Here is a 14,771-nt window from a genome sequence, read left to right on the forward strand (position 1 = left end):
TTTAAGAAATGAAGTTTATAATAAAGAAATAAAAGGAATGTGAAAAGGATAATATGTAGATACTAAAACAAATTGCTAAGAGGAGCTACATCTGGAGCTTGGTGAGATTAAAGATCATGCTGGTCTTGTTCACAGCAGAGTGCCTAGAACACAGGGAGTAGTATTTAGTACATATTTACTGAGTTATTTATTTATTTATTTATTTTTTTGCGGTACGTGGGCCTCTAACTGTTGTGGCCTCTCCCGTTGCAGAGCACAGGCTCCGCACGTGCAGGCTCAGCGGCCATGGCTCACGGGCCCAGCCGCTCCGTGGCATGTGGGATCTTCCCAGACCGGGGCACGAACCCATGTCCCCTGCATCGGCAGGCGGACTCTCAACCACTGCACCACCAGGGAAGCCCTACTGAATAATTTTTGACCTATATTTAAAACCATTTTTTTTGAAAGGAGAAAAAATAACTTAAGCTAAGAATATAAATATGGAAATTCAAAGAAAAAGCAAGCCTTAAAATAAGAGGAAAAGAGGAAAGGAAGGAGAGGAGGAGGGTGAGAGAGGAAGAGGCCATGAGGGGGAAAGAGATAGATCTGATATAGAACTAGGAGGAAACAACAAAAATAAACGTCACACTTCATGGCAATAGCAAACTGTGAAACAAACCTAAGGGGCTAATTAACATGACAGAATATAACCATAATGCAAACCAAGATGAAACAAAAATAAAGAATAAGAGGGGATGGGCTTCCCTGGTGGCTCAATGGTTCAGAGTCCGCCTGCCGATGCAGGGGACACAGGTTCTTGCCCCAGTCCAGGAAGATCCCACATGCCGTGGAGCGGCTGGGCCCGTGAGCCATGGCCGCTGAGCCTGCACGTCCAGAGCCTGTGCTCCACAATGGGAGAGGCCACAACAGTGAGAGGCCCGCGTTCGGCAAAAAAACAAACTAAAAAAAGAATAAGAGGGGAAAAGAGGGAAGAGTGTCCTAGAGTTGTGAAGATTACAAAGATAATGAATGAAAAATGCTTACAACTGTGGTGACACTTAGGAAAACCTCAGCAAATAGTTAACAATTGTTTTATTATTACACACTCCACCCACATATCCAGACCTACAGCTAGCCTTAATAACAGAAAGTCATGGTGGAGCTTAGCTTTTGGTATACCTAGCCAAGTACATCTTGCTGTGTCAGAAATGGCACTCCCGCCATCAGTGGCTCAGCAGCACCCAGCAGTCAGCAGGGCAGATAGGCTGGCCTCACTTGCTTTAGAATCTAAACTTTTCTTGATTATCAGGTCAAATCATGTATATCACACATTACCACACAGAACTCTTCTCAGGGATTGTTATCATGACAACCACTAGCCAACACTAGTGCCATCCACTTAGTCTATTCTAGGCTTAACATTGTGCTAGATACTACTGTCCCCATCTATCAACAAGAAAGTGCAGAGAACCAGTACTTTAAGCTACTCTCAGACCTCAGTTACATTCTTCTGCCTCTTCCCTTATTGACTCATCAGTTGTCAAAGCCATCAAAACTACCATGGGCCTTCCTCTAGTTTTCAACCCAGGATATTCATTAGAATTACTTGGAGATCTTTTTTAAAAAACCAATGCCCAGGTCACCCAACTCCTTGCTGATTATGATGCACAGCAATGGTAAAACAAACAAAAACCCCATACCATTAGCCATGTTTTTCTCACCTGTACTCTTTCACTTATTAAGATACTGTAGAAACAGTCGACCATGGGCTAATCAAGAAACAAAACTTAGAGTTAATGGGCCCTGAGAAAATGCCTAAGGCCTTCTCCTTCAAAGCAAAATGCTAAATTTTGTCAATTATTTTGACCAGAGAATTCTATTTTCCCCTTCCTTCCTTCCATCCTTCCTCCATCCCTCTTTCTTTCTCCTTTTTTTTTTTTTTTTTTCGGTACGCAGGCCTCTCACTGTTGTGGCCTCTCCCATTGCAGAGCACAGGCTCCGCACGTGCAGGCTCAGCGGCCATGGTTCACGGGCCCAGCCGCTCCATGGCATGTGGGATCTTCCTGGACTCTGGCACGAACCTGTGTCCCCTGCATCGGCAGGCGGACTCTCAACCACTGCGCCACCAGGGAAGCTCTCTTTATTTCTTTTTAACTACTCACTTCTTATTTCATAGGACTAAGAGTATTATTTTTGTCCTATTAAGAGTTTGTAGTTTAGGCGTACTGGTTCTCTGTAATGGACATTCTGGTTGCTTCTCCAACACCTCTCCCTCTCCTTTTGGCAAGTATCCTGACTTTCAGATATATATCTTCTGCCTCAAATCGAATATGCTTCTAGGAAAGCAGATGGCCCCCACTTGTAAGGGTGGGACACTTGGATCAGGCCTAAACTAACCCACAGACCCTTGCTGAAGTTTCTGGTTCATAGGTTGAAAAGTCGCACAATACAGGTAAATGTGGCCTGAGTGTGAAAGATTCTTTTCTCTTCTAAGTGCACTTCTGGAAGGGACCCCAACCCCATCCCTGGATTTAATAGCTCAGGAAGCTGTAGCCATCCTGGGCTCACATGGGGCAGCCTGCTGTAGAATGCTTATACCAGAGAAAGCAGAAATGAGATGCAAAGAATCAGGATCTTTCATGACAACTCTGAGTCACTAAATTAAACCAGCTGAAATCTACTGTACTTCTGGTAGTGAAGTCAGTCAGTACTTTAGTGTTTAAGCCAGTTTGAGCTGTGTTTTCTGTTATTTGCAACCGGCTGCATCTTAAAAGATCCACTGCACATTTTATAAGGAAGGGAATGACTGTTTTTCAATCAAATTACATTAATAGAGTGCTAAAACAACATATACAAGTTTTGAATATTTTTTGCTGTCATATGTAGTAATGTTACCATACTAAGAACTGCTATTTGGCTTCAGGTTGTTTTGTAAGAAATGTGGCAAGCTGTGTAAGTCAGTTTATTCTGTAATTACAGGGAGGCATCAGTATGCTGTAATTGCCATTCTACAGAAGGCAATTAGTATGGGGTTAGTACCAGATGAACAAGAAAAATAACATTCAGCAAATAAAACATACAGCAAAACAATGTATTTAATAGTGCACTGGTTTTATTGATGGAAGAAGAAAAAATTCTTTCACTTGTAAAAGGTATTTGCTTAATTTATTGTATTTTTTCCCCATTCTTTATGTGGGTTGAATTTTTTCCCCCTAAAATCTGTCTTTTAGTTCTCCAAATAATAATATCCACCATGGCTCCATCTTATTCTGAAGGGAAAGTAGGAGGTCTATCAACAGGTTTTGACCAGGATGTTTCAGTCAACAGCTCCTTTCTTCACAAAGACTCTATTTAAAAAGAGAGGAAGAAAGTGAAACTGGACCCTCAAATTGACTTTTCCATATGCAAGATACACTGCTGAAACTTACCTGTAAATGTGAAGTGTTTGTATAAGTATCAATAGATCACAAGTAGAGCAAATTGGACACTGTTAATTCATAAACATACTGATTTATAAATATACTGATTTATAATTTCTATAAATCAGTATGTAAACAAAAAGCAAAATCTTTTAAATAATTTTTTCTTCTAGAAATTCTTAAAGTATATCTCTGTCACTGTTAGTCCCTCTATTGCTAGTATGTGGACCTCAGGAATTCGGATTAACTGAGTAGAGTTTAACAGAGGATGACCTAAAAAAGGTGCAGTCTGCCAATGCACGTGTACCCCCATTCTACCTGCCTCCATTTCCCCTTTGAACACCTTTGAGCTGGTTTAGTCTCACAAGTAATTTACTTGAGTCTGTCGCCCCCCCCCCGCCTGCTCCCCACCTTTATCAGATACCACTCTAGTAGAAACACTCTGGGTGGTGACAACAGAAAAGGCTGAGAGAGGTGGTGAGAGAAGCCTTGTTTGCTCCAGTCCTATTTCAGTCTCATGGATGAAAGAATGGTTGGGCAGGGATGGGTAGCATTCCCATGGCTGCATTCAAACAGCGCAGAAGTCTTCTGAGGTATATAGTCTCCTGATTAGAAAATAAAGAGCTTTGGGTACTATTATCCTCACACGATGCCTATCCGGCTGGCATCACGGGATCCTGTAATAATAGCTATCTTTATGGCAATCACTTCCCTGACCTTGATTTGAAAAATTTTGCAAAAAGATGCTGATTTAGATTGTCAAAAAAAAAAAAAAAAGCCATTTAAAAATCCATCTTTTACCAGCTACGAATGGTGCTAAAACCTGGACCTTAGAAAATAAACAAAGTCATGGTATTTATAGAGTAGTCTATGCTTTGCTATTGGTTTCAAGGTTTCTGGTTAATATGCAAAATTGTGAAGACTACTTTTTCGTGAAACAAATAAGAAACTAGAAATGAAATTAAAAGTGAGTCACCATTTATTAAACCACTTTGCATACTTAGCCTTAACCTCCATGGCACTAGGGAGCTTCCTGCTGATGTGTGTTGTGTGACAAGGTCTTTCTACACAGGTCTGCCATTTCTCTCCTTTTACAGCAGGACACGAGGCTGTAACTCTTTGACTGGACCAGTGCAATAGCTTCTTAGATTCTTTACCTCCTGGTGTTGTAATCCATCCTACATCCAACAGCAATATTTCTTTTTTTTTTTAATTGAGGTATTGTTAATTTACAATGTTGTGTTAGTTTCAAGTGTACAGCAAAGTGCATCAACCATATGTATACGTATGTCTCCTCTTTTCTGGATTTCCTTCCCATTTAGGTCACCACAGAACATTGAGTAGAGTTCCCTGTGCTATACAGTAGGTTCTCATTAGTTATCTATTTTATAAATAGTAGTATATATATGTCATAACAGCAATATTTCTTAAGCTTAATTTTAATCATATAATTCTTATTCAGAAGTTCATGATAGCACCAAACACATCAAAGTCACACTCTTAATGTGTCTAAAGCCGTACTCTTCTTCCACCACCAATAACTGGTATCTAATTCCTAGGACTCCAATAATGTCAGAGACCTCTCCAAATGCACATAGTTCTGGTCATTTTCATTGATTAAATAACTACGTATACTTTCTCTATCCATATATGCTCTTATCTCTACGTTGTCTGTAACAATGACGAGCCCAGGAGCTAGAGGTTTTGGGCCCTCTCTCCCCTCAGGGGGTGAACCTGACATGCCAGCACCCTTTCTCAGACCTAGGCCTATTTCCCACATTGCCCCTTAGAGACCTCCTCCTCCACTGAGCCCTAACTCCCAGCTACCTCTTGCTTTTGCTAAGCACTGATGTCGTCCTTAGTACCAGGCTCAAGCAGAATCTAAATCCCTTTCCACTTTTGGGGAAGTATATGAGTATGTAGGGTTGGGCGGTGGTGGCGATGGCATAGAAGGCTTGTAAAAAACCTTCTTAGGATAATCAAAGAATGTAAATTACACATCAACAACTTTAAATCTTTGATTTAATACATTGATTTAAAAAACACTTACTTAGCAGCTACTATGTGTCATTCATCACCTAGCAAAGTACCCAAAGCATAAAGATTATGACTACGAAATTATGTTTTTTAGAAGTGATAAAAGAAAGTGTCTTAAGTGTTTCTCACTATCTTGAATAATTTTAAATAACAAAATCTTACAAAAATTTCAGCATATATTAGAATCCATGCTTATATTTGCTGGAAGTCAAATGGCTGGATACAGTGTATATCTTCTTTTTAAATGCTTAAGTTAAATGGAAACCAGGAATGAGGAAATAAAAACAAAATACACTACCAGATGTAAAATAGACAGCTAGTGGGAAGCACAGGGAGATCAGCTCCGTGCTTTGTGACCACCTAGAGGGGTGGGTGGGATAGGAAGGGTGGGAGGGAGACACAAAAGGGAGGGGATATGGGGATACATGTATGCATGTGGCTGATTCACTTTGTTGTACAACAGAAACTAACACAGTATTGTGAAGCAATTATATTCCAATAAAGATGTATTAAAAATAATAAAAAAGTAAAAGGCCTATGTTAAAAACCTTTCATTTAAAATTATATCTTAAGAAAAAAAAGTAATAAATATATCAACTTAAAAAAAAGAAAATAATATATTCAGTTGTGTGACAAAAGCAAAAAGTATAATTCTTATTGCTGAACCTCCCATTCAAAGATAGTATATTTAATTCTACTTCAAAATTTTTCATAACATGTGTTTGAACTAAGTACAAAAATGAATAAATAAGTTTTTTCAACCAAGATCACATGTGTCTTACTAACTAATTTTTAGAGTAAATTTTGCAGTGAGGTTTCTCTAGTGATACCATCATGGGACTGTCCCCCACCAAAATTAATTTTCTTACTGTGAGGATTTCCATGTCAACAGTATAATCCAAAGCAAGCATCTGGGAAAGATGGAAGTTTTAGCTCAGGGAACATAGAAAACCACTTAGATAGTAAAGTTTTAGTTGATTAGGAACAATTTGCACTGTACAAGATTGTAATGTTTTAGTTGATTAGGAACAATTTGCACTGTACAGTTTGATACAAATAAGCTACAATTACCCCAGGGCTGTGGTTTATAATTTACTTTTAAGCAGTGTACTCTTTTTCAAAGGAAATTTTTGATGGAACCCTAATGTATAAAACATATGAAAGACACTAAAGAAGAGGCCAGAGGACTGAGAGTTCTATCCATTGGCTATACTCTTACTCACTCCCACCATCTTCTCTCTACTTCTAGCCCTCCCTTCAACAGCCCTAAGGCACCCTTGAAGGGCCCTAGAGTGCTGCATCCACTGTCCTAGAGCAATCAGAGGGTTGAGAACCTTTGGCCTCATTTTAAAACCTGTTTTAAACAATTTAGAAGACCCTGGAAAGCTAGCAGGGAATTCAGTTTTCATTTACCTTAAATAAGATTTAATTATAAGCACACTGAGCTTATTTTAAAAGTGGATGTTCAGCCGTGCACAATGTAAAGTTGCTGAAGTCCTTACGTATACTTTGATTCTGCTTTGGTCAATTCTTGCATGCTACAGAAAAATGCCCAAAGTCAAGAAGTAGCTCTTCTGTGATACTGTGGACAAAAGGTCACGTTTGTTTACTTGACAGCCTTGTATTAAGTGCAAAGAAAAATCAACAATAAGAGGGAAAAGGTGCTATACTGGCTTACTCGGGTAAATCAGAAGCCAAATAGCATCAGGCTTCTGCTCCAGGCACACTATTACATAAGGAGCAAAGGGCTAGAAAATATAAGAAAACATTTCTTCATTTAGGATGACAGAACGAATTTTTAACCAATGAAAGAGCTTTGGGGAAGCTGAAGGAGATGTAAGACTCTGGAACAGTGCTGTCCAGAAATATAATGTGAGACATATGTAATTCTTACTTTTCTAGTAGCCACATTAAAAAGTAAAAATAGGGCTTCCCTGGTGGCGCAGTGGTTGAGAGTCCACCTGCTGATGCAGGGGACACGGGTTAGTGCCCCGGTCCGGGAGTATCCCACATGCTGCGGAGCGGCTGGACCCGTGAGCCATGGCCACTGAGCCTGCGCGTGCGGAGCCTGTGCTCCGCAAAGGGAGAGGCCACAACAGTGAGAGGCCCGCATACCGCAAAAAAAAAAAAAAAAAAAAAAAAAAAAAATTAAAAAGTAAAAATAAACAGGTGAAATTATTGTAATAACTTTTTATTTAACCCAATCTATTAAAAATATTATCATTTTGATATATAAATAATAAAAATTATTGAGTTTTTTTCCAAACTAAGTCTGAAATCTAGTATGCATTTTTTATGATTTATAGCACATCTCAATTCAGGCTAGCTGCATTTCAAGTGCTAAACAGTCTTGGCTGGTTTGAGAGTCACTTAGTAGGGGACAAATACAATGTGGATAACAGCATTATCAGAATGAACAGCTGAAATAAGGAATAAGAAAATAAGGAATTGGGAACAATTTCTTAAAAATTCTCAATAGTCTTGCTACTAAGAAGAGACTAAGAAAAAAGATATAAAGTCTAAAATAGTCTTATGTGATGTATAACAAAAGCTGTAACGGGAAAACTCTAATTATTAAAAAAAATATTCAAAATCCCTGGCATAAGGAAAAAATAGAAATGTTACCAAAGATGGCGAAAGTATTTCTTTCTAAAAACATATTAAGAAGTAAGGTCTTTGTTCATCAAAATGAGAATGTCTTAGATTGGTCCTATAATTTGCTGACTTTGTTATATTTATATTTCTCTTCCTTCCTACTGAAGATGATTTTCAGATACCACCTCTCTTTCTGAAACTCTAAGATGAAAGTTTCTGGATTGACAGCATAAGGCCTCAAAATTACATCTCAATAAGCAGTCATGTTGTCTTCATCCAATTCCTGAAGATATATATGAAACATTTCCTCTTTCTTAAAAAGGACTGAAATCAATTAAACAAAAAATAAACTCAATTACCCAGGTTGATAATTATTTAGTCCTTTGTTTTCTTTCATCTTCTTCCTGCTTTCAAACCTATAGTCATTTCACTGATTGTCATCACCTCCAATAGAAAAGAGTAGGTATAGAGAAAAAAGGGGATTAGGGATAGCATTTGCGGGGAAAGGTTTGGAGAAAAAGTAGTTTGTAACTATGGTATTATCTTAAATACTTTATAATTGAAAGTAGTTTTAAAACATTAGTTATCTTCTATTACAGGCAAACCCCAGAGATACTGAGGGCTCAGTTCCAGACCAACACAATAAGTGAATATCGCAATAAAATAATCACCCTAAGTTTTTGGTTTCCCAGTGCATATAAAAGTTATATTTACACTATACTGTTGTCTATTGAGTGTGCAATAGCATTATGTCTAAAAAACGATGTACATGCCTTAATTAAAAATACTTTATTGCTAAAAAGTGCTAACCATAATCTGAGCCTTCACTGAATCATAATCATTTTGCAATAGTAACATCAAAGATCACTGACTACAGATCACCATAACAAATATAATAATAAGAAGTTTGAAATATTGTGAGGATTACCAAAATGTGACACAGAGACAGAAAAGTGAGCAAATGCTGTTAGAAAAATGGCACTGATAGAATTGCTTGATGCTGGGTTGCCAGAAACTTCCAATTTGTAAAATATGCAATATCTGTGAAGTGCAATACAATGAAGCACAATAAAATGAGGTAGGTCTATATGTTATTATGAAATATTATATATATATAATATTTATATATTATTATATATAATAATATATTATATATAACTGGACTTATATATTTAACATGATAGTATCTTTCTTTACATGGAAAGCTCCTCACAATGTCAACTTTACCTTCTCACATTAGGTCCGAGCCCGGGGAGGTTGGTAGAACTGCTGGGTTGGACGAGTGGATCGTCTTGGCTGGCCATCACCTCCTCTACGGAATTCAAGAGTTTGGTCATAGGTGGCTTCTTCTTCCTATTTGCAAAGAGTAGTGATTTAACATGTTCAAAACAGTTCCAAGTTTCCTACATTAAATACATTTTATGGTCCCCGTTTTGATATACCCTCTTAAGCTGCCCTGGGATTCACATCTGTCAACTTTTATAATAGTGGGAGGCAGGGGAAAGAAAAAAAAAGGCAAGGACATTGTTAAAACTCTTTTGGTCCTTGTTAATAGAAGGATGAAACTTATAGTGGTAACGTTAGAATCAAATTTAATTCTAGAAAAGGAAACTATTTCCACATAATAGTATGGTTATCTCCTCAAATGACTTGACACAATGTGGTAAAAACACAGAAAAGCGAGCAATGTAATACAAGTTTAATTGAATATTTGGGCTTCTAAATAGTTCCAGGTATTTATCATGGAAAGGGGTTTTGGTAAGCTATGGAAAAGGGACTGAGGAGCCAGAGAATGTTCACCAGCTGTTTGTCCTCATCTGATGAAACCTCCAACATCGTTAAGAACCTTATATCTAGAGACAGGAAAAAATAATGGATTGGAATGAGGAGAGAAATACAATTTACATATAAAGAAAGCTTCATGCAAGACACAGCAATTGCCACAGTAAGACGGAAACTGTTTTCTTCCCATATTCTTTCTTACTGGTAGAACCAGCAACTCAAGGAATGGCATGGATAAATTAGTATAAGCAGAATAAACAGCAGAAACAGTATAGTTAATTACAATATTTGAAAAGGACTTAGAAGCAACAGAAATGTAGCCAAAAGCCACACTGGTTTCTTACTGAGTGCTGCCACCCTGTTATTTTAGTGTTTTAAATTAATGCGGCTGTGAAGTATGTTCCCTTCAGAGAGAGAAAAAAATTGGCTCTCATTTTTGTTTATGAAAGAAACAGTATCTATTTCAAAAGCAGAGTTTAAATTCCAGCTGAATTATCAGAGCACAATAGTTTGCATGATTTAGGAAATTTATCCTATTTCTTCCTCCTCCTTCTTACTTTATCATTGAATCTTCTGTCCCAAAAGGTTGCTTTCCTTTGACCCTAATAGCAAATGGAGTTATATGAAAGACTGAGTTCTATTCTTTAATTTTTACAGATCAACTATTGCAATTTTACTTGATGCAAGTAGAAAGATGCTATGATAATTTGATCAAATCCTGTTATTTAGAAATGATATTTAATATTTGGCACAAACGTATCACTCATTAATAGGCATTCTCCACAGTATTCTTAAGAACCGTTATCTCCATTTTATATAAGGGACGCTGAAGTCCAGGAAAGCTTTGTGACTTTGCCCTAATACTTCGAAGATAAATCTGAGTTTTGATTCAGACACTGCTATTTAAATCCTTAAGTCTCAGTCTGCATGTAAAAGAAATAAACTAATTGCCCAAAATTAATGATCACCCTTAAGGGGCCATCATCACCTAAATAAGAGAATAGAGAAATCTGACAATATATCTGGCATAACTCAATAACAACATTTTAGAGACAAACTTCCAGATTAGTTCTCCTTTCTCTATTCCCCTTTCATTAATAATCAATCTCAAAATGGTTAGAAGCTTCAGATATTATGTCTATAATTTAGTAAAGCAATTAAGATGCAGGAAGAAAAATTAAAGTGCTCAGGAAAGAAGACAAATCTTTTTTATTAATATGGTCACTGCTCTGAATGATTATTGTCAAATCTTATAGCTAAATTTCAAAAGAAACTATTTATTTTTATGACATATGATATTTGCAACTGTGCATATTAACTGAGAAGGATGAAAATATGTTTGCTGCTGTAGAAGGTGAAGTAATTATTCTAGGAATTAGAATGGAATATTATTATTCTCCACACCCAGCTGCAAAACTGGTTAGAGGACATCTAAAAACCTATATACTTTATCAATAAAATATAGTATTAAAGGTAGGACTCTACATTTACTGAGTGAGCTGGATTTATATAATAAATATGACATTGCTATTTGAAAAACTATCTCTACTGTTTAAAAGAATCTCAGACTATACTAGCCATAACCAATTAAATGGTTTTATAGAGATGACCAACCATGAGATTTCTTTCACATTATTTGATGTCTTCACAATCATTTTAGACAAAATGGAGGCAAAAAATAAAAATAATTCTGACAGCTTGGTTTTCAGTTGTCAAAGGCACAATCTTGCTCTTTTAACTTTGAAATATTCTTCCCACAGAGTAGTTGGGGGCAAACCTGGTTACCCACAAAAACCACTTCATACAGTTTAGAGCTAGTAATTTTTAGCAATGAATGAACACATTTTTCCATATAACACACAGCTCAATTTAATAGATCAGTTTATTTGGAGTCATCTTTGAAGGAAATTTATACCTTTATCTTCTTCCTTTAGTTTCACTACTCTGTAACAGCTTTAGAACTAAAAAAAATTTTAATTTCACAGTTGATGAACATTTTTTAAAAATCTGACAGTATTTTGAGCTGGCACAGTCCTGGAAGGCTATCTGGTCTGTCCCCTTAGATTTGACAGATGAGGAATCTCTAAACCCAGAGAGGTGATTTTCCCAAGTCACAGAGCTCACTAAGGAAGAGTCCAGACCAGGGCCATTTTGTTTCTGACTCAGACAAGGCTCTTTAAAAGACTGGTGATAATGTTTATAAAAATGGAACTGACCAATGCTATCTTCACCAAAGCTTTTGAGATTTAGAACCATTTTATTGGGACTCAGATTTTTGCTCACCATGCTATCAGATTTACCTGTTTTTAAAATACTAAATAAATAATATTCAAAATGCGCCCTCTTTTTATGCAAATATTTAGTAGTTTATTACTCCTTTTAATGAAAACATACATATGCAATAATCATTGTGACACCAAACATGAATGAAGTGATATGTTGAAAGGAAAAAAAAGAGTCACAGCACCAATGCAAAAAGGGGATACACAACTTCACCTATAAAACACATTTGATGGGTCACAACTACACCTTTCCTGCATATCATTTTTAGTCTCTCGTTAGCACAAACTACATCTTAAGTGAGAATACAGACAAATACATTATTTCCTCATTTATAAATGAGCTGTTGGAAAAGCTCATTGTAAATCAGTTACTTCGAACCTGGAACATACTTCAGTAGGAGGTGTGAAACACATTTAAATACAGGTCAGGTTCTCTGTTCCACAAATAAAGGTGATGTGCAGATAAGCATATAAATCACCACTCTAAAGAAGGTGGTGGATCTGGTGGTTCTCAACTGGGAGTGATTTCCCTACACCACAGTGAGGGGGGGGCGGGGGAGGTAGCCAATGTCTGGAGACATTTTTGGTTATTACAAGCTGAAGGAGTAGGTGGGGGAGTTGTTACTACATCCAGTAGGTAGAGGTCAAGGATGCTCTCTAGGCAAATGGAGGAGGAGGAAACATCCTATTCCTAAGTGCCAGGACAGCCTGGAAAATAATTCTGAAATTCAGGAAGTTTGGGTTTGCCACCCTTTCCCTTTTCCTTTTCGGATATTTCTTCTGCCCCTGTCTCTAATGCCTAAAACCTGCATTTATGGAACTTTTGTGGGGAGGTCTCTATTCGCTGACAATACTATGTTTACCTCTGCTTCAGCAACATGTTCATACTTACTTAACTTACTGAATTGCCTTATCTTACATTACCATTTCTTCAGCATTTTTGCACAGTCATGACTTTGTAAGGAGAAAACGATTATTGATTACTGGTGGGAGTAGGGAAAAGGGATGGCAATTCTCTTCACAAAAAACTTGGAAAAACTTACTAATATTGTCACCTCTAATAGCTATTTTGTGTGAAATTTAATAAAAATTTTTCTGGTCAGTTCCTTTAAACAATTTGCATAGTAGTCACAAAAACACAAGCCAGCATACAAAATGTATACAACGTACCCTCAACAATAATCCTTGAACTCTGAATATTTTGAACACTGAAATCTTAATGAGTACATATCTCCTTGAGTGATTCACATATGAACTACTTATGAATTTCCAGACTACCTTTGCCTGTCTGGTTAACTTGTGTAGTCAGTTTATAGAAATAGAAACTAATTTTAATATAAAACCTAAGCAAACAAAAATTTTAAAGACAAACATGCTTTCCCAAAACATCATGTAATAAAGGCAAAATAGGGACAGTAAAAAGATCATTGGTTGGCAAGGGTTAGGAGGGATGGAGGGATGAACACGCAAAACACAGGAAGATTTTTAGGGCTGTGAAACTATCCTGTATGATACTATTATGGTAGATACATGTCTCAATACATTTGTCCAAACCCAGTGTACACCACGAGTGAACCCTAATGTAAACTGTGGACTCTGGAAAATAATGATGAGTTAACATAGGTCTATCAATTGTAATATATGTACAACTGATAGATGGTGGGGGATGTTGATAAATGGGAGAGGCTATGCATGTGTGGGGGCAAAGAGTACATGGGAAATCCCGTACCCCTCTCAGTTTTGCTGTGAATCTAAAACTCCTCTATAAAATAAAGTCTAAAACAAACAAAAAAAACAGGCTGTAAAATAGGCCACATCAGTGGGATACTTTGCACCTCTTATATTGCTGATGTGGTAGATCCTTAAAATTGGATGAAATATTTGTTGACCTGCCTTATTAAAATGGCACATCTTGATCCATTCAGATTCTTCCTGTGGTTATCCGTAACTAAAATATGAGAATTAAATTTCTTTCATCCTTGTGATGCCATCAGCATTAATTAATGTATGAAAACCACTTTGAAGATTATTGAGCTTTCTGAATTGGCTCTAGGTTGTGTTTAATTTTGATTATACCTTGGATATTCATACATTTCCTCTTGGTTTCCACTGGAAAACTTTGACCTTTGATTTTGCTTTTTAGTCCAAGCAATGAAATAAAGTACCTCTGCCCCATTCAAAAACAAAAACAGAAAATCATGTAATGGATTCCAAAAGTAGAACTTAAAATATTTTAAGTAATCTATTTTAGATCAATTATACTAATATTCTATTATATTAGAGTAACTGAAAATTGGAGAGTAATAAAGTAATTGAAGATTATGGATAACAGCTGTGCCTACAGGAGTCAAGTATTATGATCAACACTGAACCTTAGTTTACCAATTATTCTTGTTTAAAAATATATTCCAATTCCATATTTACAACTCCACCACAAAATAAACTGGGTCTGTCTGTGGTAGCCTAGAACCACAGACTACAAAACAGATAGCTTCTGTAAAGAACAGTTAGTCCAAACAACTAAGAAGCTCTAATTTGCTCAAGGAATTAGTACCATAACCTGAGTTAGTAGGTCTTCTGATTCATAGTCCTGTCTGCCCTTCACACTATGCTTCCAAGTAATGAGGACAAGAAATACAGATACAGTGAATGCCAGAATTGGAAGAGGATTTGGGGA

At 36.9% G+C, this 14,771-nt stretch overlaps 1 protein-coding gene across 1 annotated transcript in view; it reads right to left on the reverse strand.

Annotated features, from left to right (window-relative positions):
* Positions 1–3,141: 3,141 nt before the first annotated feature.
* Positions 3,142–14,771, reverse strand: part of TDRD3 (tudor domain containing 3) — a gene marked incomplete at its 5' end in the record, with an annotated part of 202,067 nt that continues 190,437 nt past the window's right edge. The window contains 2 exons of the mRNA XM_079721579.1: positions 3,142–3,326; positions 9,258–9,383. Coding sequence (XP_079577705.1) covers positions 9,267–9,383 — 117 coding nt within the window. The 3' untranslated portion in view covers positions 3,142–3,326; positions 9,258–9,266. The remainder of the gene's footprint in view (positions 3,327–9,257; positions 9,384–14,771) is intronic.

Source organism: Hyperoodon ampullatus (assembly GCF_949752795.1).
Source record: "Hyperoodon ampullatus genome assembly, chromosome: 16".
Classification (NCBI taxonomy): Eukaryota; Metazoa; Chordata; class Mammalia; order Artiodactyla; family Ziphiidae; genus Hyperoodon; species Hyperoodon ampullatus.